This window comes from Channa argus, chromosome 15 (assembly GCF_033026475.1).
Source record: "Channa argus isolate prfri chromosome 15, Channa argus male v1.0, whole genome shotgun sequence".
Taxonomy (NCBI): domain Eukaryota; kingdom Metazoa; phylum Chordata; class Actinopteri; order Anabantiformes; family Channidae; genus Channa; species Channa argus.
In genome coordinates this window covers 9,551,193-9,575,707 of record NC_090211.1, presented here as the reverse complement: position 1 = coordinate 9,575,707, position 24,515 = coordinate 9,551,193, and the positions used below count along the sequence as shown (strand labels likewise).

The following is a 24,515-nucleotide window of genomic DNA, read 5'->3' as shown; positions in this document are numbered from 1 at the left end:
TCTCACCTTCCTTTGTGTTAGCAGTCAACAGATCATCCCTCTTAGACTTTTTGTTTTATAGACCATGTGGCTTTTGTTGATCAAAAACAAATTTCCAAATTTTGTTAAGTACAGTTTCTAATTTTGTACATCCCGTTAGATCTTTGCAGTTAATGTGCAAAGGTTTTTATCATTGACAGCATAAAACAAATCTAGCAGAATCTAGTTCTTATGGCAATTATCCTCCTCTAGTTTCTTGATAGTGTACCAGTAATAAAAACTTGAGAGCCTGAGAGAAATTTAGATTTTAGTGACAGTATTAAAGCTCCAAAGCAATTGCTTTTACACTGAATATAAAGTGTGGCTTGAAAAAGAGAAAAAAGGATGTTTTGGTTCCAACCAGCTTTTTGTTAATGACACAAAGATGTGACACTGCCAACACACCTGACTATAGGTGTGAGCATAGGATTTTAAGAGTCTGATGAATAAAATCAGGCTGTGAATATTTTGACACCCCGTTGATTCTTCTTTTACTGTCACAGCTTTAAATTGCTCTTCACATAAGAAAACTGCTATTTGAAACGCGGTACTAATGTTACTGCTACTAATTGTAGGTAATACTACTAAAGGACTGTTTGTATTTAAAATCATACTAAATACTAAAAGGGGTTCGTTAAATTAGAATTGGCTCAGTTTTGCAGTTGCTCACTGGGAACACTAGAGGGCACTGAACACCCATTATTACTAAATATACTGCAAAGGACTTCATACCTACACCACATTGACTCACAATATTCAAAATTCAAGTAAAACCCTCAGAATAAAGCAATCAAGAGCATTCAGCAGATTTGTTAATGTACCCTAAATCTGAACATACCTGAAAAAGGTTTTTAAAAGCAATACCACAATTTAAATAAAAGTAAACATTCAAGCAAAAATATTCACCGTTATCATATTGTTGTTTTACTGTACTATAATTTTTAGGGACCCGCTTTTTGGGGAGGCATTGTCTTTCTGGAAGAGACCACTCCCAGCAGGATAGAAATGTTTCATCATAGAATAAAAGCCTTCACTCAACAACTTTGTATCGATTTGCAGTGAACCTTACCTAAGTGGATGCAAACCATGCAAGCAGCGTGACCCAACATGCCCCCATACCTGTGTAGACCACTGCCTATGGTTGTTGCACCACTGAACTCTCAAATGCACCTTTATCTTTACAGTGATGGATTCTGCAGCCCCAAATCAAGAGCATCTGCTGAATGCACATTGCCCTGACTTCTGTGATCATGAAGTCTTGTCCCATCTTGTACCGTCTTGTATGAGACAAGACGGGACAAGTCTGTAATCTTGTTCAAGATGAACAAGATTACAGACCCCCTTCTGGACCCCTTGCAGTTCGCCTACAGAGCCAACAGATTTGTAGACAACGCTGTAAACATGGCCCTCTACTTCATCCTCCAGCATCTGGAGACCACAGCATGCTATGCCAGGTTACTGTTTGTGGACTTCAGCTCTGCCTTCAATACAATTGTTCAAACTCCGCTCTGAGACAAGCTCTCCCAGGGGAACGTGCCTGACTCCATGTGCAGTAACTGCAGATGACACCACCCTCATTGGCCTCATCTCTGATGGAGACGAATCGATCTTCACCCAAGAGCTCCAGTGGGAGCAGAACAACAGCTCCCTCACCAAGACGTCTCAGCAGAGGCTTTAACTTTGGAGGCAGCTGAAGAGATTTCCCCTCCCTGTGAAGATGTTGGTTAACTTCTACACTGCCATCATCGAATCCATTCTCACATCATCTGTCACAGTCTGGCATCATCCACTCTGCTGAGAAGGTGTTGGCTGCAGCCTCCCATCTCTTCAGGAACTGTACGTCTCCAGGACACAGAGACAAGCAGCTAGGATTGCAGCCGACCCCTCTCATTCCGGACACAAACTCTTTCAGCCCCTCAAGAGTCTCCAGTCCATCAAGACCAGGACCTCATGCCACAAGAACAGTTTTTCCTGCCCCCCCCCCAACTCACAGACAGTAACTCTCACTCTGCAGGTTGTACTACCTCTCACTGCACCCTCACTTTTCTCTACATAACTTCTTATTTTATTTGTATTGTATTTTATTTTATCTTCGAGTGCATACTTCATATTTCTGTGTCACACCTTTGTATTTTAACTTTATATCTTAGATTATGTGTTTGCACCTGACACCAAGTTTGTAAGTGTTCTTAACTGTGCCTGGCAATAAACAGTTTTCTGATTCTGACAATGTGTAAAATGACGATGTGTAAAATGTAAATAAAAACAGAAAGCAATGATTTGCAAATCTCATCAACCCATATTTTATTCACAATAGAACATAACAACATTTCAGTTGTTGAAACTGAGACATTTCATGGAAAATATTACCTTTTGAATTTGATGGCAGCAACACATCTCAAAAAGGTAGAACAGAAGAAACACATGGCTGGAAAAGTAATTGCTGCAAATAAAAAAACAAATGGAGGAGCATCTGACAACTAATTAGATTAATCGGCAACAGGTCAATAACTTGACAGTATAAAAGGAGCATTTCAGAGAGGCAGAGCTTCTGGAATGTAAAGATGGGCAGAGGTTCACCAATCTGTGCCAAACTGCATCTACAAACTGTGGAACAATTTCAGAAAAAGGTCCCTAATGTAATAGTGCAAAGGCTTTGAAGATCCTGCCATCTACAATATATAAGATCCTCAAGGGATTCAGAGAATCAGGAGGAATCTCTGTGCGCAAGGAACAAGGCAGAGGATCAAAACTGGATGTTTGGCCCCACAGGCGGCACTGCATTAAAACAGGCATGATTCTCTACCGGACATCACTGCATGGGCTCAGGAACACTGACTGTGAACACAGTTCACTTTGCAACACACATATGTCAGTTAAAGCTGTATCATGCAAAGAAGAAGCGACATGTGAACACAATCTAGAAATACAATCTAGAAATACAGCCGTGTTCTCTGGGCCAATGCTCATTTAAGAGGGTCTGATGCAAAATAGAAAACTGTTCAAAACTAAATGAAGTAATATTTTCCACATCTGATATGTTGTTTATGTTCTATTGATTAATGAGATCTGCAAATCATTGCATTCTGTTTTTATTTAGATTTTACAGATCTTCCTAACATTTTTTGAACTGCAGTTTCTGGCTAACACAGTTGGAACAAACCCTTGACATTGAGTCACTTGTGGAAGACTCTTTGATTTTTCCTCACACATCGCATTAATTTCTGATCCTATTAGCTGATGTCTTTCCCATAGATTGAAATGCAGGTATCACTTCAGTCACTGTTGAGCAGTCTTTGGGAATGAAGCTCTTATCATTTGCGCTCCAACACTGAAACTTCTTTAAGTGCTCCATTGTACAACGGAGCACCTCTGCACCTGTTATGTGTCCCAGCTAAATTCTGTCTGTATCTGTCTGTATGAAGTCGCATATAATGTAAACATAAATCTACAGTTTACATTACATAGATGATACACAGATGATCACACACTAAACTATCCTTAGACTAAAGGGGTCATTTTTAGACACTATGTGCTGGTTGTTGGGATGCTGTTAATGAAGGGACTATCGTGTAGGACAGACATCGGAAGCCAAGATAAGGCATTTTCCTGACAATCAAAGCCCGCAGACCCTCGTTCACCCTCCTTTTCCACTCAATCTAGATTTCAGGGGTCCAATTCTCCATAGAGTTGTTACCTTGGAAACAGCACCTTATGTATTTATAGAGAGCGAGTAGCTGAGTAGATGTGGTGAAGGGAGAGAGAGAGAGAGAGAGAGAGAGAGAGAGAGACAGGACATGGACTGCGATATGCCTTTTCATTTAGCTTGGACAATGCATGCTTGGGAGCAGAGGGACATACTGTAGATGTAGTGAGGCTTTTACTAAAGCTCTTTATTTGAAAAGATGATAGCCTATGGTCACATCCTCGTAGACACACAATCTGTTACCTTGCAAAGGCTGTTGGTTGCCCTTTATATGGAAATTACAAGATGCTTGATGACCTCATGTGGTAATGTTTCTTATTTTGAAAGATCCTGCTTTGTCACTGGTCGAACTGAGATGATTATCATCTTCTTACAGCGCTGTGGTTCTAAATCACCTTCACTGGTTCAACACATTTGCTATCCAACCTCAAGTACATCTCATCTTTCCTGCCATAATTTTACCCCAGTCTCCCATACACTCTAATAAATTAAGCTGAAAGGACCTGTAAGTAATTCTAATAAGACATGTAGAATCACAACCTCCCCACACATGCTGGGCTACTCTCGACCTTTGGCAGGTGCTCTCGGTAGATCCACTAAACTCACTTTGACGTGCAACATCACACTCTTTTGTTTCACAGCACATTAACCCTTTATTCATCCAGCCATTACATCGACTCTTCCTTTTCAAACTGGCATTTTATTGTGCTCTGTGACCTCCTGTGGTGGAGAGTAACTAAATGCATTTGTCTTGAAAAATACTGTCTTGAAATATGCCTACAGTCTTACGCTTTTTTTACTTTATGCTTCTACTCTACATTTCAAAGGAAACATTGTTCTTCACTCTGCATTTTTGACAGCTGTATAGCTTTTAGTTTTGGGCAGAATAATATTTAAGGTTTTAGAAATAAGATTAGCATATTAAAATTAACAATAAGTAGAGTTAAAAAAAATTAGAGTTTACCATGTGAGTTTTTGTGTCATGTTTGTGGATATTTTTCTCTTTCAGATGTCTTTTTTTATGTAAAAAACATGTGATATCTGATAAATCATTGTGAGCCAAGACCAAGAATCACAGTGTCACGTCTCATATAAATTCTAGCTTTGCAGGGTGGAAATATTTAGCAATAAGCAATAAAATAGGCTTGACCTTTGCTTACATGAGCTTTTACGTGAACTTTTTGAATTTTATGTTTAGATATAAAATCAAGCCTTATATATATTTCTGCATAGCCTATGCAGCAGCAACATTGATGGTCACTTGCATTTCTTGGCGTACAGAAGTCACAGAAGGTGCTCAGCAGTGTGCCTGTGGCTGGGCTGGTATTTCAGATCCTGACCATTCACCCACACATGCCAAAGGAAACAAGGTTCAATACTGACTACACCTTTGTATAAAGACAAGTCATCTCTAGCCTTTCACATCACCATGGAAACACAGGGCTGAGTTGTTGATTGGCAGTGGAGTAACATTGAGGCCAAGAACTCTTTGATTTCATTATACTGCTGAACCTGATGTTTTGAAGAAAGATATCTGTTCTGCATTAAAAAAAGCAGCTAGATTATTCAATGTGAATAAAGCTATGACAATAAATGTAGTCACTGCATTTTAGTTTGGACTGAGTTGTCACATGTAAATACACGCACATTTTATTTTCTTTCTGCCCACACGTGTCCTTAAGCACACTGAACCACAAAGTACAATTTTTAGGTACTTTTCTTAATAATTCTCTTAGTAATTATATTTGTTGCTACCTTTTTACACTGCATGCAGTACACTGCATTTATTTCACAGTTCATAAGTAAAATCAGCTAATAAATAACAATGTAATATTATACATTAAGTCATGGAGCAGTATAAAAAAAATTAGTTCTTTACCAGATGGAACATTAAAGAGATGATTACACATTAATGATCCAATGGGACATTTTGCATAGTTTATTTTAAAATACTGTCTATTTACCATTTACAGTTACATTTAGTCATTTGGCAGACACTTTTATCCAAAGCAACTTACAAGTGAGGTACACAGCAAGCAAATATCTAAGTCAAAGAGGCGAAATTAAAGCAAAGCACGATGAGAAGAAATGTTTCATGTTTCATGAGATGTCAGTGCAAACTCTTTGAGTAGAGGGTGTAAGGCTGCAGAGCCTGCAGAGTTTGGTGGCTCGTTCCACCATCAATGGAGACATTAAGATGAAGAACTCAGAATCTTTTAACAACAAACACACGCACACACACACACACACACACACACACACACACACACACACACACACACACACACACACACACACACACACAGTGCGAGAAAGAAAGAGAAACCATATGCTCACACTAGTAATATGCATGTATATTAGTTAAAATCCAGAAGAATCACACTTTTTAAACGCATTTGTGTATTTAAGTGCTATGTTTTTCTGGGCAGTTTCTTGGAGACAATAATTCACATTTAGTCTGAAAGAGCACTTCAAGGTCACATAAGTAAGTATTTAAATCAACTACCTAATGCACTAGGAATGTTAAAAAGAATGTTAAAAGATAGTTAAAAAGTCATCTGATTAATAAAGTACCTCAGGTTTGTACATATCACCAGTGTCTACAGACTTAACTGCAGCCGTCTTCCCTGTAGCTCGTTTGCCTTTTCTCAGAAGCTCACTCCAAGCTTTGGTCTCTAGTAGAAGATAATAATATTTATTGGCTTTAGGGATATAAACATGTTTGTTGTCTTACACACAGCCGAGTCTGTGCTTTCAATAGTTTAACGTTTTTCTATCTTATCTCCTTTTTATGCTCTTAACTCACTCCTTGCAAGCTTTAAGTTTATCTGTAGAGGTGGTCTGTTTTCAGATATGAAATTTTCATATTGTATGCTTTACATTTAATTCTCTGCTCCATTAGCAGCTGCTGTGTCTTACACCATGTGCTGTGTCTCAGGTGGTTTGCTGACGCTACATCTATCTCAGCGGGCAGCTGTAGCCCACTCCTCTTACACTCCCCACTGCACATAGTAGATTCCACAAAATAGCTGGTGTCAGACATTTATGATTGTACTGTGGGTCGTTGGCTCCGACAAACATTTTTCTCTATTCTTTCCAATAGATCTGGGGTCATAAGTGCACTAGTGACAGTGATACTGTTGGATTTCTGCAAAGTTTAAAATGTTTAGATGATAAATGTTTGGCATATAATTGGAGCAGTCTTGCTTCACTGTGCCCTGCAGGCTAAGCAGACATAAAGAGGATTAATATCCTTCACCGTGGACATTTAGGCATATACTTCACATCTTTCTTGTTCTTCTTGTACTTGCAAGATTCTGCACTGCCTTACTTCGAAAGAAAAGCGTTATTGTGTGGTGTTCTGAAGGTCAGATACTGTATTCAGCTGTGTGTATTCGTGCATGTAGGTACAATATGTGCATGAATGCTTATGCATGTTGTGATGAGAAGGTCGAAGGATGATTGATTTGTCATGACAGTTACCTCACATACAGTAGGAGCACCTCTCCCCTATTTTTGGCCTGGCTGTGCTGTCTTCCTGCATTCAAGTCAAGTCACTGACATTCACACCCAGCTCGCCTCTAATAAACTCAGCCAGCCAGTTTCCAGTGAAGCCAGGGCAGATCTATTGTGCTACAGAATGTGCTGAAGGGTTTCAGGCTTGATGAGCTCACATAGCTGAGGAGTAGAGACTGAAGGAGGACAACACGGACCAACCAGATGCCCTTTAACTCCTTAGGGACAACCAAAAATGTATTTCATGTGTGACTTGAAAAAATTAGTACAATTATATATAAATACTTTTTTAAAAGCCCAGTCACTTTTAAATTGAGCCCCATTTTTATTATGGTCACTTCCGAAGCCAGCAATAAAACAGCAGATGCCATTTTATTAGAAATCACTGGCAGGGTGCTCATCAGCTCCACAGTGCTACTTACTCAGCAAGATGCAGCTCAGCAACAACCACCTTCATCCACAAGAAAATACACAAGAACCTGAGGCAAAACATACCATCAGCTCTTCTTTAGCTGCAGAATTGTTTTCCTAAAGAATATATCAGTCAGTGATACCATACATGTAAGCTGTTTCACAAATGCAGCCAACGCACTGACTTATCTCAGCTCAAGGACAACTACAGTGTCCTTGAGCTGATAATCTATTAGAGCTACTGCAGTAGTTTTATGTTTGTTTATCAGCTGTGCAAAGGTAATAAACATGACATAACACCACAGAAAGCGTATGTAAAAATAATCAGAATTAAAATTGGCATAAATAAAGTGTGGATACTTGGTGTGAGGAATTCAATATGAATTCATGATGAAATAATAGCCCCTATGTTTGCAGTTATACCCGTTTTTCTTTTCAAATATAGTGATATTGTAATTAAGATGAATTTGATGACCGTTAAAATTATCATGTAAGCGTTCTAAACTTTAACATCATCTGTCCTGTTGCAGAGTGTTGTTGATTTGTTTTTAGCTCAGGTTGACAGGCGCCAGCTGAAAGGCTGATGTATCCTCTGCAAGCCTGTGAAACAGCTGGACATGGTGGACAGGCCAGTGTGTGGTTCAAGTCATGAGCAGGCTGGCTATACATTATTAATCACTCTCATCATGAAGAGGCCCTCCATCCTTTTATCTCGCAGTCTCCTGGTGTTTCTACTCCCCCTCCCACCCCCGACATAACTTTTTTAAATCATCAGCACCCATTAGCTACACTAGGGAAGAATAGCCTCACTCAGACTGATGGCAGTACCCTCTCTCCTCCACATCACCTGACAGTTTCCACTAGCTGAACTGTTTGTCCTTGAATTTTACTCCATCTGTCGGTTTTCTCTGCCACTTGTAGCTCATATATTGTCCTTTGATTGTCAAATACACTATTAAAAATTATTTATTTCAGTATAGATAGTTTTTTTAACTTGAATAGCAGATCTAACACTGAAGTCTGTCGTTCTTCTGGACTGTGGTGACTGGAGGTGATAGTTGCTAGGATTCAAAAGAATAATAATTTATGCTTGCAAACAAACATCCAGCAGGGCAGTGCCACAGGGCACAATCATGCTGCTGTTTTCCTCTCGGCATCCCTCTCATCATTCTCACCTGCCACTGCCCTCTGGTTGCCATGCCGATGTGTTACAAAGTCGCCTTGGGCCCAACACAGCTTCATCATTAGCTGCTGTTGTCACAAGGGGATATTTCAAGAGTTCACTTTTGTCTCTGCCTTCCACTCACTCTCTCTCTTTCTCACATCAACCCTCGCACCCCCCTTTCCCGGTACAGTAGATGCTTCAAGCATCTCTCCACCTGCCTCCCTACCAGCTCAGCTTCTGAGCCCCACACAGGACCATGTCCCTGGACTCCCCTTTATTAACATATCATGAGATGTGCCCCGGGCATGTAGCAATGCAGCGTGCAGCCTGTGTCTTTAAGAGATGGAGAGAGAGAGTATAATGTGTAATGTGGAGGAAATAAGGCATGGAGTGAGCAAGTGAGAGAGAGTGGGTGAGGGAGTGTGAATTTATCATGGGCAAAAATTGTGCTTCATTCTCTGCTGTGTGCTGAGCATCCCTGCACCGGCATGCACAACTGCATCTCCCACGGCTCATACCGCTGACTTCTTAGCTCCCCTTTCTCGCGCTCTCACACACATACACACACTTACACACGCACGTGCTTGCAGTCACACACGCGCAGTGCTGTCAGGAGCGCCGCTGCTGGACCACAGCCATCTCGCGAAGGAGGTTCCAGCGGAGGGAAGAAAAAAGCCAGAGTGAGAGCGAGACAAAGGGAAGCAGGACGGTAGCAGGAGAGGAGCGAATAGGAGCGCGGGGACAGGCAGAAGGAAAGAGAGACCCAGCGCTTTGTGAAGAACAGAAAGCGAGGGACAGGAGGAGGCAGGAGGAGAGAGGAAAAAAGAGGAGGGGGAACAGGAAACGCGATCACTTTCAGCTGCAGCGGTCCGTGTCGCAGCATGGGCAATGCACCATCCCAAGGCATGTCAAACCTATCTCCATACATACTTGTGTAGCAGGTATTTTTTTGATTCTGCGTGTTGTGCTATCCAACCAGCTGGCTGTCCTCCTGTGACACTCTGGGAGAGCAGGCGGTGGGGGGGGGGGGGGGGGGGGTTGGGCTGAGGGCTGTAGAGAGCGGCATGGCTTGAGGAGAGTGATGCTGTACAGTAGCATCTGTTAATGGGGAGTCAGGTGACCTCCAGGGATGTTGAATATGGGGAAATGGTGCTGGAAGTGCTGGAAACATTGGGTGGAGGCACCATGTGTGGGGACAGCAAGTAATGGGAGGGGGCCGGGATAGAGCACAAGTACCATCAGTGTAGCAGGTGGTGCCTGTGGGGGAGACTGTGTATGTGTGTAATAGTGAGGGAGGTGACTAGTGAGAGATGTTGTTATGTGTGTATTTAAGTGCAACGTGTGAAATTGTGATTGTGTGTGTTGGAGTGAAGGCATCAGCCACATGGAACCACCTTATGGAAGTGAACTGCTCCAAGGGGTGTGTGTGTGTGTGTGTTAGTGTGTCAGAGAGAGAAATAATAGTAAATACCCCAAAAAAATTTAGTGTATGAAATGATTAGGGGAATTTGTCTTGAGTGAAAAGGGGATGGGAGTGTAGATGGATGATTGGGCGGGTCAGTTCCTTCATGTGATGGTTTCTCGATTCCCCCTTGGGCCTATTTCCTTATTTTTTTCCTTCTTTTAATCCCTTTTATCTTTCTTTTTAACCTGTTTCTCTTTGTTTCACAATTGCTTTGGTAAAATACCAGTTGCTATAGTGTTGCAGCTTAAAAAAAATGCTGCGCTGAAATATGAACTGAATGTCTTTGATTCCTGGTAAGAATCAGTCATGTGTGTCTAGATTCATGCTGTTTTCTACAATGCAATATATGCTGTGTGTGTGTGTGAGCATTTGTGTCCATGTGGGAAACTTGTGTCTGTTGGAAATAGACACCTGATAATGAAAAAGTAGAAATATTCTTGACATGTTGAATCACATGAGAATTCAGGGGGTTTCTGACATGCAGCACTATCAGCAATACAAAAAATAGAATGGAAAAGGGGGGAAAGGGTAAATGTTTATTTTTTTAGAAAGAAGGCAGCACTGCTCAGCCTCTGGAATTCATCCACCTTCATTTCCTTCTCTAACTCCTCATTCTCTCTCACCTGTTTCTCCCCCCCACTCTTCATCCCCTCCTCTTCATCTCTTGCTTGTCATTCACCCAGGGACAGTCTAGTAGGTAGTAGGAAGAAAAGAAGTGTGACAGGAGACACGGGATATGAAAGACGGAGAAAGAATGAAAGGAAATTTGAAAGAACCAAAGCCAAAAAAAGGGTTGCTTCATAAGTGGAAAGGTAAGCTAAAGCAACAGCGAGTGCCTGAGTAAGGTCATTACACTGGATGATTGCAAGGGCAACAGTGGAATAGTAAACAGCTGTTTAAATAAATTGTTTGCTTGTGAGCTTCTAGTATATTTAGTGAAGTGATTTATTATGCCAGTTTTTGGCTGCTGTACTTAGTTTTATTTATTTATTTTTTAACTAGGTGACCTTTGGAAGTTTTCATTTTTCCAAGTTGATATTTAATTTCTCTTGTCAGATGCGCTTATCAGTCTCTAACCACGGAAGAAATCGGTTTGAGGCTCAGGTCAAGTCAGACTAAAGCTGCAGCTTCAAGAGACCTTAACATTGACCAGATGTCTGTGTGTACACTGGTTTTCTTTTGCTTTATTACTCTGAAGCTTGTTCTTGGAGTTCTGCCTGTAAGGGATAGTTTTTTTTAGAGGGGCTGACATGGATTAAACTCAATACAGAGGTCTATTTTATTAAAAATTGAGCATAGATTGGTAGAGCAAAGAGATTCTTTTCTACTGCACCTGAATAGATATTTATTCACAGGAACAAAAGATTTCCAGGTGTCTGGACATGAAGTATTTAGGATGAGCATTGCTGCTGGTTGTAATTCAAGGTAAAAATAAAAAATAATAATTTAAACATTTGTCAGATTAGAGTCAGCTGGATGAACATTGTTCACTATTGTTCACTATTGGTTGTTTGGAGTTTAACTACTTCCTATCATTGGAAATACCGTTGAATCATCTTTATAATCCTGTTAGAGCATTTTACATACCAGATCACACTGCTGGGCTGAACCGTAAAGAATAGATTAAGCAGAGTTAAGCATTAAGCCAAGTATTAGCCTGCTGGAGAGTTTGTGCTTATCGTAATGTTGCCATTGTGCAGAGACTGCAGATCCTGGTAGCTTTCTACCTCCATGTTACACCTAGTATGTTCAGCTGAGGTTTATGTCAACACACGTCTTTCGGCTGATCCTCTCTAGTGAGGCAGAGCCAGGATAGTGTCTGGGAGGGGCCTAGAGTGACGGAGATGCTGCTGTACTGCATGTTGAAGTGATGTTACACTGCATGAACGAAGAATACTGGCAGGGCTGTACATAACATGGTGGAGATCAGCATGATATAAAGTCAGTTCTGAACCAGCAGGACTGAGAGTGTGAGGTAATGCAATGACCTCTTGGCCACTGTATGCTGCTGCATTGTTTTGTATTAGAAGCTGATCAGACCAAATGTAAAGGGTTTTCATGATGCAGACATTTAGGCACCATTACGCTATTACTTTAAGTGTTTAAATGCGCATTCATATTTCAGTTTGACACTGATTCAATTCATATTTCCAACCTAGTACTTAGTGCCAAATTGATGTAGGTAGCTTAAGGAAGATGACATTAAGAGAAAAAAAAGCAGACAAATGCTGTTCTGATAATATAATAGGTCTTGTTGTCAAACCAGCTGTGCTCCACTGGTCTGTTTACCATCTTTTCATTTCAGAGGACAGTATTGAAAGCAATAGACAGGTGGACTGTGCTGGGTCATGTCATCCTGTGCCTGTCAAATAGTTATATAACATGCAAGGACACATCCTCACATTGCATCCTTACAGTTTTCATGCATGTTTAATGGCAAATTCACAGTTCCTCAGTGTCTGTTATTGACAGCAGCATGCAGACAGGTGGATCGCAGTATATTTGTGGATTCATTGTTTTGTACTTGTGCACCTGCTTATTCCCCAGGTTTGTGCCAAACAAAGCCCCACGAATGCCGCCTTGTGATTGGCCGCTGATGATGCAATGGTTTATGGTGGAGGAGCTGCATGTTTTGAGGGCATTTCTGAAGTAATTGACCCTGCTGGGAATAGCATTGCCAGAGTTGTACTGATATTAAAGTAAATCAGCTAAACAAAATATTAACATGAAATACAGACTCCACACAATCTGGGGCACAACCTCCCGTGCATGAAATGGGCTGAGAACGAGGCTTCGTTGTTCAACCCAACAAGCTGTTCCTTATGTTAGGCTTAATTCATGCAGCATCACAGCAAGTAGAAAATGCAGCAGATCCTGAGCTCATATATGTGCAACCACATGCATTTGTGTAAATATGTACTTTAGTAAGATTGTTCTTGTAGGAATGCTTCAATACTATTTAACTGTTCTGTGAAAAACTGGTCCCGTAAAACAGATTTCTCAGGTTCATCCATATGAACTGAGTTTACAAGGCAAACTTATTTTACTCCAGGGGTTTGTGGAAGTTGTGACAACAGTTGTACGTTCTCTGTGTTGTTAATGATTCAATTGTAAAAACATTACATACCTTTATCAAACATCCTTGTTTCCGTCTCACAGCTATTTACGTGGTTGAGCTTGCTATATATGCATAATGACGAACTGCACAATATAAGCCTTAAGTGTAAATTTTAGATTATGAAAGAGATGTATGTAAATTATTGCGAAACCAGTCTCTGTTAAAATTAAACAATCCCTCTGTAGTTTCACTATATTTTGACCTTTACGGATAAAACAGGAAAAAAAAGAGATATTGAGCAGTTATTGTTGCTGGGAAGTCTATGACCTTCTGTTCTCAAAGCACTGTGTGGTCCCAGTGTCGATATTTACATTATCAAGAAAACTGGGTGTTGGCCACAGCAAACGATGCACAGTGTTGTTATCAATATTTTCAATTATAATAAGTTGCTATCAGCTTTCTGCTATCAGTTACATTCATTCAGCTGCAACAGTCTGCAGACCACAGAGTTAGCTTAGAGCATATGCGCTTGTTTGCATAAAGATGATTCCTGTGAGTTCCAAACAGTGAGGCATACAGATTTTTAAATTTGTGATAGAGACAAAGCCAGTTTGAGATCACTATATAGTACCAGCAGGTACTGAGGAGTCAGCATCCAAATCTGTACAGAAGAGAAAAAGTTGGATTTGTCCTTTGTCATTCGGCGTGTAGATTGAAACAACCTTCGAAAACTTGTTGCCAGAATCAACATGCAACAGTGGACGACTTTCAAGTTATGGTAATTACGGGTAGATGAATATATAGCAAGGTATTTTACAGTTTATAAAAGCAATTAAATGACTTTCCTTTGTCATATAAATGATAAAAATACAAATGTATTCAACCATACATTTTTGGCCACAATTCTCACAGATTATAAAATAATAAGGCTGACGATGATCAAATACTACAATAATTGAAACCAATTAAGTAAGCTGTTTATTTTACTTATGTTTATTTTTTTGCCTGAATCACATATTGTCAACAGTTTAGACTGTCATCAGGTCTTTGGCTATGCTAACTACCACTGCCTCTCTTCTTCTTTTGTAAGGAGAAGCACCGAAAAACACCTACATGGATTAAAGGACTTGGTACTGTTGCAGGTCTAACATCTGCATTGATTTTTTCATAATCTGGTGTTTTGTTTCACATTTTTGTCCCTTGTTGGTGCCAAGCTTCTGACGCATTGCAAGTCACCGTTGTTTGATTCACACCTGAAATGTTGCTGAATCTTTTCCAACTACACAGGAAAGTCTTTTCCTCCAGTTAGGCTGATATATTTGTTTTCAACTATGCGTTCATGCAATGTTACCCTGTGTACCCTGCATTGATTTGGATCGTCAGCTGTGCATGTCATCAGAAATTAATGCTAGCAATATTTGAGATGCAACATATGACTGTTGGGGTAGCTATAGGATGATCTCAGGAACAGCTTTGAATCCCTACAAAAAAGCATAAAGCTTTGGAGTAAAATTTATATGCATCTACTACCTGCCATTTATGCCATTGCTGTTTTCTCTTCTATGATCTTATCAATAATGTTTTTTAAGGTTGTCATGGTTTATTTATGTTGGTATTTTTAGTCTAGGATGATAGGACCCAAGTCTGCCCACCCATTGAGTAACATTATAAATATTACAGACACACAAAATACACATGGAAGTATATGATGCCACTGACACAGCTGTTGTCTATGCACACGTGTTTGCAAAAACCATTTGCCTTTAGATGGCACAGCCTTTGCCTAAACTGTCGACGTGGCTGCAGATGATTGTACATAAAATCAGAAAGTGGCGATAAAATTACTCCCTAGCACCTTATACAACATGATCCTGAAGCGATTGTTCCGTGGGTCCAAGAGGCCAATATTTACTTCATTATCCTCTAGATTTTCCCTGCTCACTAAGCTCTAGTTGGTCCTCAGTGATATGCTGGAAAAGTCTTGCTGCCCTAATGTGCTCCTTGAAAGCTCCCGCATGTGAGTCATAAAAACAACTTGTTGTGTATTAAGGTGTTATGTAGTGAGACATAACAAAATGGACTCTAAATCAAAAGTAGCTTTCTCCGGACTGTTTTAGAAACTGGTCCAGAGCTACTTTGTTGTGCAGCAGGAGGAGAAAAATGTCTGTGTGTAAATTGTGCTGTAATATAATGGCGATATTTTTGTCAAAAAATTAGACTAACACATTGAGGCACATCAGGGATGTAACATTCAAAAATTTCCATTCCTCATTTGTTTTTTCATACATTGTGTTAATCCTTGCTTGATGGTAGTATCTGTTTTCTGATTTAATGACAGATGGTCCAGTGCTGATAAGTTGCTGATGTATAGTGAGGTAAATGTTTAGATTTGCTAGGCAAAAGACAGTTGTTTGGCTTTGGAACTCGACTGTTTGTGGTGATTAGTGGTAACTTTTTTGCCCCTTTGGGATCTTGGAACTCTTCAGATCTGCCAGTATTTGATGTGAAGAAGCACCAGTTACATACAGCTCATAACCAGTGTGTGAGGCTTGTGATGAAATGACAAATTTTCATTTCTACTCTCTCTGCATACCCTCTGAGCCTGTGGCAATCGGCATGCGCATGATTGACAACATGCACACAAATCCTGCTGTCTTTATGTTCATGATGTTTGGATCTTAATGATTTATTCACTGAGGCAACGTCCTGATTCAGTCCCGCTGTGCATGATGGAGGTTTTACACTTGCCACTCCTTCGACTTTTAACCTATCTATATATCATGTTTTAGTAATGATTTCAGTTATTTTGCATTGTTCATGTTAAGGCAATAGTAAGGCATTGCAAGTGACATTTTGACATAGATATTTTGAGAATGTGTTTTCTTGTCTAGAAAAAGATGCCACTCCCACTCTGTATTGAAAATGTGAAATTACTGCCAGCAGCTGGTTAGTTTAGTTTAGCAAGTATTGCAGGGATGTGAGCATGGATATATTTTCTTAAAAGAAAACAAATTGGTGCATTTTTCCATAATTCTGAACTGTAGCTCTCCGACACAATTTTAGAGATTTTCACTCAGCCATTATGTTAGAGTGCTCTTAAATCGAGAACTCCAATGTGTCTTCTATTCAGGTGCTAATGCATTGTTGTGCTTCTGTGCCACAAGATATCAGACTTGGCATATTTGGCAATTTTGGCAATTTTCAGTCTGTAATATAAAGTGTTTCCAAACTTCAGAGGATTTAGGTCAGCCACTTTTCTCCCCTGTATCAGACTCACCATCCTTTGCTGACTAATGACTCAGAACCATTGTGCACAACTACGTAAATAGACCCAACTAATTGACAAGGAAAATAGTTGGCAACTACATCCTACCTAGAAGTACTTGGAGTTTTGAAATAAAAAAAAAAGGTTCGAGGCCCTTTTCTAAAGTAATGCACTGGTTTAGTGTTGATACCTAGACAATATACAGGTGGCCAAATGGTCCACCTGCAGCCCTTTCCTCAGCTCAGGTCAGAAATACATCAAACATTAGACAATAAGTGGGGTAGAAGCCAGGAGGGTGAGAAAGTCAATTAGCTAATAATAAATCTGATTAAAATTACTGTTTCATGGTGAAGAAGCTCCACTCACTGCTGAGACTGGGGAGTTTTATTGTGTTGCTAATGGCAGCCAGTTTACTCAGAATGGGATAGATCTGCCCCCCTTCATCAATCTGTGATACCATCTTCTTCATGAGGTGCTGCTAGTCAATTTCCTAGAGCAAATGGTATGGACCATTAATCAGGCCACACAACTGGTCACACAAATTATCTCTGATATCCCTGTACATACATGAAATGCTCCAGATAAGATGCACCGCTTGAATAGCCAACAAAAAAGACTGTCAAGTTGGCCAAATTGTTTACTTCATACTCATGACTGTTGCAGGCTGAAGGACATTTAATGCCGCCAATAGATCCATGTTACCCACACATAATGAACAAAAACAAAACTTATTCTTACACAGCAATAGTCAACTGAGGAGCCTGCTTTGTCAATACGTACTATGACCATATCCACACCTCCCAAACCAAATAGATTCAAAGAGCTCTATCAGCTACATATGCTTCACCTGGTGTTTTTGTTGTACCTGAAATAGCAGCATGTGTACTCTTTGTTTTCACTAGTCAGTAGAAAGAAATGGGGCACACAGTGTCATATTCAAATATATCTGCTTCCTCCCTGTATGGGACAGCGGTATTCTAAACATAGGAGATGCAGATCAGGTTGCACTGTTCTCCTTTCTGCAAGGTTGTGTTTTGTTTCATAGACACGTTCTTTGTGGTTATTGTTAAACATTTAAAGATAGGTGACTGCTTAAAACGGTTTAGGGCAAGTCGCACAGAATTGCTTATGAACTCCTGTGTGTGGGTTGGAGTGCATTTAATATTAGAGAAAACCTTATTAATCTTGCATTTTAGATACCTCTGGGCTAAAGACTCATTTCTGGCATCTGTGCTGGGTCACAGAGGGTGCTGAACTGTGAAGCAAGTGAGAAACCTAAAAGAGGAAAAACAGTCATTCCTTAAAAACTCCCCCAGAAAAAAAAGAAATAAAGACAGAGTTAGAGAAAATGAAGACAGGGATGTTAGCGAGGTACTTGAGGAAGCGGTAAAACTCCTTCTTCTCACTCAAACTATTTCCTCCTACGTTATCCCCCCATCACTACTGATTTTTTGTTCCCAAAATGTTCAGGCAGGAATACAAAGCAGGCAGTGCAGGCTCTGATGATTTTGGGTAGATTAGCCTCCTTCTGTTCCTGACTGGATCCAAATATCCCTCATCTCATTCTGGTCCCGGTCTCAATAGACTCCTTCACCATCTCCGTCTTTGCCCTTCATTCTGCTTTCAGAGTAAAGGTTGATTTATCAAACTGTAACGAGAGATTCAGCATCACTTTGCGAATTGATGTATCAAATATGTTTGTGCTGCCTTGGGGCTCTGCCTCACTCAACATGATAACCTCTATAACATTTACTGTCAGATGTGTTCTAGTCTCTTAAAACACTAATTCCAATTAGGGTGTCCACATCATTGTTTGTCTGTTGCGTGCTGCACTTGCATGTGATTGCAAGTCTCAGCGGCGAGAAAGGCTGTGCTCTGCTGCAACCTTGTGAATCACTTTTCATCTCCTTCCTCATTTTCCCCACTAGGAGCTACCCTTCTCACAAGGAACCCAATTCCCACATTATCTCCCACTAACATACATGTAATGATTTGTAACCAACTGAGAAGCATATACAGACTTGCATTACCCAGTAGTCCAGCTGAAGTTATAAGATGGATTTTCTCTATCAGGGATGACTACATTTGCAAACATGGATAACCCCAAACCCACTGCCATAAACTATTACAACAGTGAATATGAAAAGGTCAGATCCCTCTTTCCCTGAAACAGACCTGCATCCTCCCGTTACATCAAATGCTGCCTGTGTTTTGTGTCTCCAAATCGATTAGCTGGGTGGCATCCATCGCCTCAGTCAGAGGCATTAATAGGCAACCAAGGGCTTTTGCGTAGTGCATGACATTGGCATTTCTGAAACACAGCCAGTGTGCTACAGAAACACAAGATGAGCCAGAGCGATTGTGTGCCGCGATTTTCTTAGATTATCAGCTGAGGACGTGTTCTCTGATGTGTAGTGAGCAGTAGGTGAGAAAGGGAAGGAAGGAGGAAAATGGCTGAGCTGAAAATGACTGCAAGTGTTTATTTGATCTTGTGTAATTGTTACTTGTGGCAGTGAGTCACTGATTGGTCATAATTCCAGCAGCAAGGTGTTGCCTTAATGTTCAACCTTGTTCAATAATACACTCGGAGGCTGTAGGTTATAACAAGGATGTTTGAAGGTTGTTTCTTATTGCTTTTTATATAGTTTGTGTTACGTCCATAAAATGTAATAAATGTCAATCTATTCGAATAGTTAAATGTTGATTTTTGTGAATAGGTTAAACCAGTAATTGGTTAGTTGGTATTTCATTAATATATTTTAATAATTAATGCATATTTTCCAATGTCACTGTAGACTTAAATGCATGAGCAAGACTAAGGCTTGTTGCACATTGTTGTGGAAAGTGGCACAAAACCATGTTTGACATATTTGGTACTTAACAAACCCCATTGCATTAGCACTGCTCATTGTTGGTGGCTCATTAGTTGTGGGGAAACCCACATCCAACCACATTATCATAGCCAATGGATTTATAAAACCAAAAAAACATCATGAAAACAAATAGAGCTCAGCACACGTGGTGTACAATGTTCACATTCATATTTGAGTTTTCTGCTTTGTAGTGAACCCCTTTTTGTGCTGCTGTAAATGGGTCCACAGTGCCCACTACAGTGTTGGTTGACACACCCAGCCTCAGCCTCTGCAGGAAGGATTTTAGAACAATGCTGCTAGTATGGCCAAATAAATGCTGTGAAAACATACATACACATGTAGATACTTGGAAAATCCGAACGTGCACCACATAGCTGACAGACACCTGATGATTAAAAGCGCTGTTACGTGCACCAAGTCCTACGTTTCTCCAACAGTTACTAGGAAACAAGAGGCTCACAGAGCTGGTTATTAAGGCAGTGGAGGTGCAGCAAGAAGCAGTTCAGGAATGAAGGTTAACAGGATTTTTAAAAATAAAGGTCTGGGGTTAAATACTGTACAAATACTAGATACTATATGCATTTAAAATGATTACTGTGTCATCCAGTTTGTTGGCATCACTGTACAGACACCTGTGCACACTCTGTTTCCACTAATGGCAAATACATTTTATTGCACCTACACATCAACTGACGTATACAATCTTTTTCACTTTCGCAGCATCTACATTCATCCACACCTTTGTCTTGTGTGTAAACTTGAGTTTGTCCCCTAAAAAAGATTTGTACCATCTCTCTTGTGAATGTGTTCATACCCCTAATGACTCCAGTTACCTGTTCCTTCACATTAAAAAACTAATCAGGAGTCCTGATAATATTGATGCTTATGTACATGTTTATTTTTATAATGCACGTGAAATCACCTGCCTTTAATTTGTTTTTGTGTCAGTAGATTTAGTACAAGATTTTACCTCAGCTCAATTATTTGATTCTCTGCAGAGAGGTGGTTGCGACAGTGTGGCTCCTGCAACCTGCTTCTTCTGGTTTGGCAGATATGCTTTTGCTTGGCATGGGGAACTGATTATGTTTTCAGTGTTGCAGGTTTCTCTCATTTCTCACGTTGCCTCTGGGCACACCAGGATGCCAAAGGTCATCATGGTAAAATATCAGCTCCACCTTCAATACAGCAGCAGGAATGCTGCACCAACAGCTGCAGAGCTGCAATAGGAAGCTCCAACATTTGGCAACAGTGCTTATCAGCACAACCCACTTCCTTCTACTGCCAAACAGATGCCCTGGAAATGGAGGAGCATACACAGATGGGTTGCTGCCTGTCATTCAGACCACCATTATATTTGTACATTTAAGCTGAATATTGCCAGAATTCATGGTCGAATAATGCCACGATGAGCCCCTGGACACAGACGTGCCCAGCCCGTTCTTCATAAGAAAAAGAACCACAGATTTTATGGACATTTCTCAAGTTTTTTGTTGGTTTTTTTAAGGTGTCCTGTGTCTGTAGGTGGAAATTTTGTGTATGTTTTTATATTGTAGCAAGTTACTGCACTGGATATGCCTCTTTTAGTCTTTCATCATCCCACAGTTTTTTGTAGTTATTTTGCGTCTCTTTGGATTTTCTCAAACTCTGTCACCAGCACTTTCCAGGTCTCTGGGCCTGTGCCCAGTTGGCCTATTCAGTAATCTGTCCATGCAGGAATGTCACTTTTGAAAAATGGGGGATGTTTCTGGTTGGTTGGTGTCAGAGATAGGGTTTATGAAGATGATCATAAAAGATATTTGTTATCCATTTATTCCTTTGAGATTGTTTTTCTGCCTGTTAAGGTTATTCAGGTGATGTCTGAAAATCAGCTCCTTTTACCCACATAAATCAGTCAATATTTAGTCGTCACAAGTTTCCAATGACAGTCACCTTTATATAAAGCTTCAAATATTTAATCTGTGCAGAATTAGTATGCATCATGAGCTCTGGGGAGAGTCAGCATTTATTGGTTTTATTAAATGATATTCTTTTTTTCTCACCTAATGGAAAATTCTAGAAAAGGGTTGGTTGGGCCACTGTGGACTTTTTCTTATTGCTTTGTGTCTTTTAGTGTTGTCTTTAAAATTGCACAAATGCTTACTTTTCTTCACTCTCACCCTCTGTGATGTGTCAAGTACAGTCGCATTTGGAGTGAAGAAAATTATCCTTGGATAAAGTTTGAAGTGTTGCTGGCAGCCACATTTTTCTTCCTTTTGCTGACATCAATGAATATAAGGCGTGTGTATTTACAGTGTATACAGTGGTGTTAAACACTTGCTAGAGGGAATAGAGTCCTCAGTAGACATTAAATGTGATGTGCTTAATAAATGCTGATTCTTATCTAAGTCAAGCACAAATTAACAAATACATTACAGCTCACGGTTTTATCATTGACTGTCTTGTTTGTCCCAGCACAGTGCTTGTTATAATGTAAACATATAGATAATCAATGTCAAGTATTGCAGTGAAATGTCGAGGACAAAAAGTGGTTGTGCCTTTGTAGTTGTGCATGTCCACTGAGCATAAGCACTGTGACTCCCTCTGACAAACACACAGAGAGAAGTAAAGAGATAGAGATGAGCATCTTTATTTCAGGCTGATCTCTCCTGCATTAGTAGTCAGTTCTGGTTTAGTTTATAAGCATGTTAACAACAAACAGTTGTTGCACAGCATGCAAATCGGGTTTTGTAGAAGAGAGGTCTCGCCTTGTGCAGTGCTTTGTGTGTGTTTTATGTTTCTCTATTGCAGTCCAATGTCTTGCTGTTTTCATAGACTAATAATCAGGATATTTGTCAAAGAAAGAAATGCTGTGGGTTTAGACACCTAAATATAAATTTGTTTGCTCTGGCAATAAAATTCATACATTTTTGGTTTTGGACAAATGGTCAGACAAAGGAAGATGTTTTAAAACTAGGGCTGCAATGATTAATGGATATTGTCACCTAAAGCTGTTGGACATTGTTAAAGACGTTTTCACAGTGGTTAATTGATTATTTATCATCAGCAGCAGAATCAATAATGAAAATAATCCTTAGAAAAAAATTTAATCAAGATAAAACATAAAATGACGGTAAAAAGTGGAAAAATACCCATAACAATTCTCCACAGGCCACCATGATGTTTTCAAAGTGCTTGTTTTGTCTAAACCACAGTACAAAACCAAAAGATATTTAATTTCTAATGACATAAAAAACATAATAGCAACAAAACCAATCAATCACCAATCAGTTCGACATATTATGCACGAAAAATGAAATCAAATGCAAATTGAAATCACTTCTTCACTAGTGAATACTTTTCCTCTATATTTGGGAATATTTTAGTTCTGAGCATTTTCTGCTGTACTTGCTTGTCTATGCCCCCAAGTGTGAATATATGTGTGTGCCAATGTATGTGTCACCCTCTTCTGCTGTTTGTGATAATGACAGCCGGCTCTATTTGAATGATTCATAGCTGAATACTAATGAGACATGCTGCAGATTTCTTGGAGAAGCCAAGCTGTGCCCTTTAGGTGTCACACAGTTCTGAGGGATGCTGGTCACTCGCACATCTTGATTCCATAAACCCAAAGTAACAGAAGTGTCATGCAAAACTAATGCACCATATTCCTATTTTTATATTTGTTCCAGGTTAATTTGCCCTTATAACTTTTTTTTTTAATGTTAATTTGTGATCGTGCACATGATTGAAAGCAATATGAACACCCGAATGATATAGATTAATCAATTCTGCACATTGGGAAGAGAGTACAAGATCTAACAGAGGAAGGTCACGGGGGAGAAAGAACATTGTGCAGCAGAGGGAGGCAAGGAAGCTGTCTAATAACCACAGGGAGCAGCGTTGGCCTTCACAATGTGCCTCATCTCTCTCTTCCTCTCCTCTTTCTTTGCTTTCTCTCTCTCATCTTTTTTGTTTGTTCTTCACGGTCAAATATACCTGATGCTGCTTGGACATAGCATGAGTCAGTATTGATTCTCTCTTCCCACTGCTCTGTTGATAGGTGTATGATGCAGAAGTTTATGGACACACAAGGCTTTATTGTGGCCCTTTCTTCCTTTTACACATCCTCACTCTAGTTCAGTCTGTCCATATACCACAAAAATGCCCCGTGTTTGTGTACCGCCCACCTGACAGGAGGCCCTCTGAATGCTAGCCTCTATGGTGTCACAGTCTGGGCCCCACGGGCCAGTATGACTTTTCATCTAGAACAGCAGGATGCACTAAAATCTCAGCAGGGTCATTAAATGGTGAAGAAAATATCCCAGAGATTGATTAGAGTACCTTGACAATCCATGCATATTAAACAGTATAAAAATACACAAATTCAACAGTGTGCTAATAGAGTTTAAAATGGCTGTCGATATTTAAATTTAAATTAGAGGCAAGAGTGTCCACAGTATAATGTGCTGTTTACTGCAAAAAGCCAGAATAAGTAATCACCACAGTTTCAGTGCCATAAAGTGTGAACTGTTAGTAAGCATGGAGAGGAGCATTTACCAGCAGGTGTTTGTGATAAAACACGTGATAGGCTATGATAGATGATTTAAAAAATGATGCCACAGCATTTAGGTCACTTTGTAGTAAGGATGTCCCGACTTTGGAAATCCCCTTTTAATGTATTAACCGAATATAACAGAGTATTTGCATTATTAAGACAAAACTAACTTGTTTTCACCACTTTAGCTTTACAACTTGCAATAATGACGCTATTATTCCTTATAACTCCCTAGAATTGCACTTAGATAAAATTCTGAAGCTTTTTAATGAGGCAGGGGTGGGGGGAGCTTTCCAGAGGCTGAGGTGGGCGAAGCTTTCCGGAGTACTTTTCAGAGTGAATATCTCACACTTGAAGTGTTCATCTGCTTTGACCCCGCACATTTTACACTGGTGAATCCAACCCTGGATATTCTCACCAACACTAGGGGAGATCTCACTCTTTCTGATGTTGGAATCCCTCTGGAAGAGTCAATAGACTTTGTCACTGGATATTTTAGACTGG

General features: G+C 40.0%; 1 protein-coding gene across 13 annotated transcripts in view; it reads left to right on the top strand.

Annotated features, from left to right (window-relative positions):
- The first annotated feature begins 9,228 nt into the window (after positions 1-9,228).
- Positions 9,229-24,515, top strand: part of srcin1a (SRC kinase signaling inhibitor 1a) — a 91,215-nt gene continuing 75,928 nt past the window's right edge. For 6 of the 13 annotated variants that reach the window (XM_067475979.1, XM_067475975.1, XM_067475973.1 and 3 more), the window contains exon 1: positions 9,230-9,719. In XM_067475979.1, the coding sequence (XP_067332080.1) occupies positions 9,698-9,719 (22 nt within the window). In that variant the 5' untranslated portion in view covers positions 9,230-9,697. Of the gene's footprint in view, positions 9,720-11,002; positions 11,094-24,515 lie in introns of those variants that run through there. The other 7 variants (XM_067475986.1, XM_067475980.1, XM_067475976.1 and 4 more) reach the window with 3 other exon arrangements.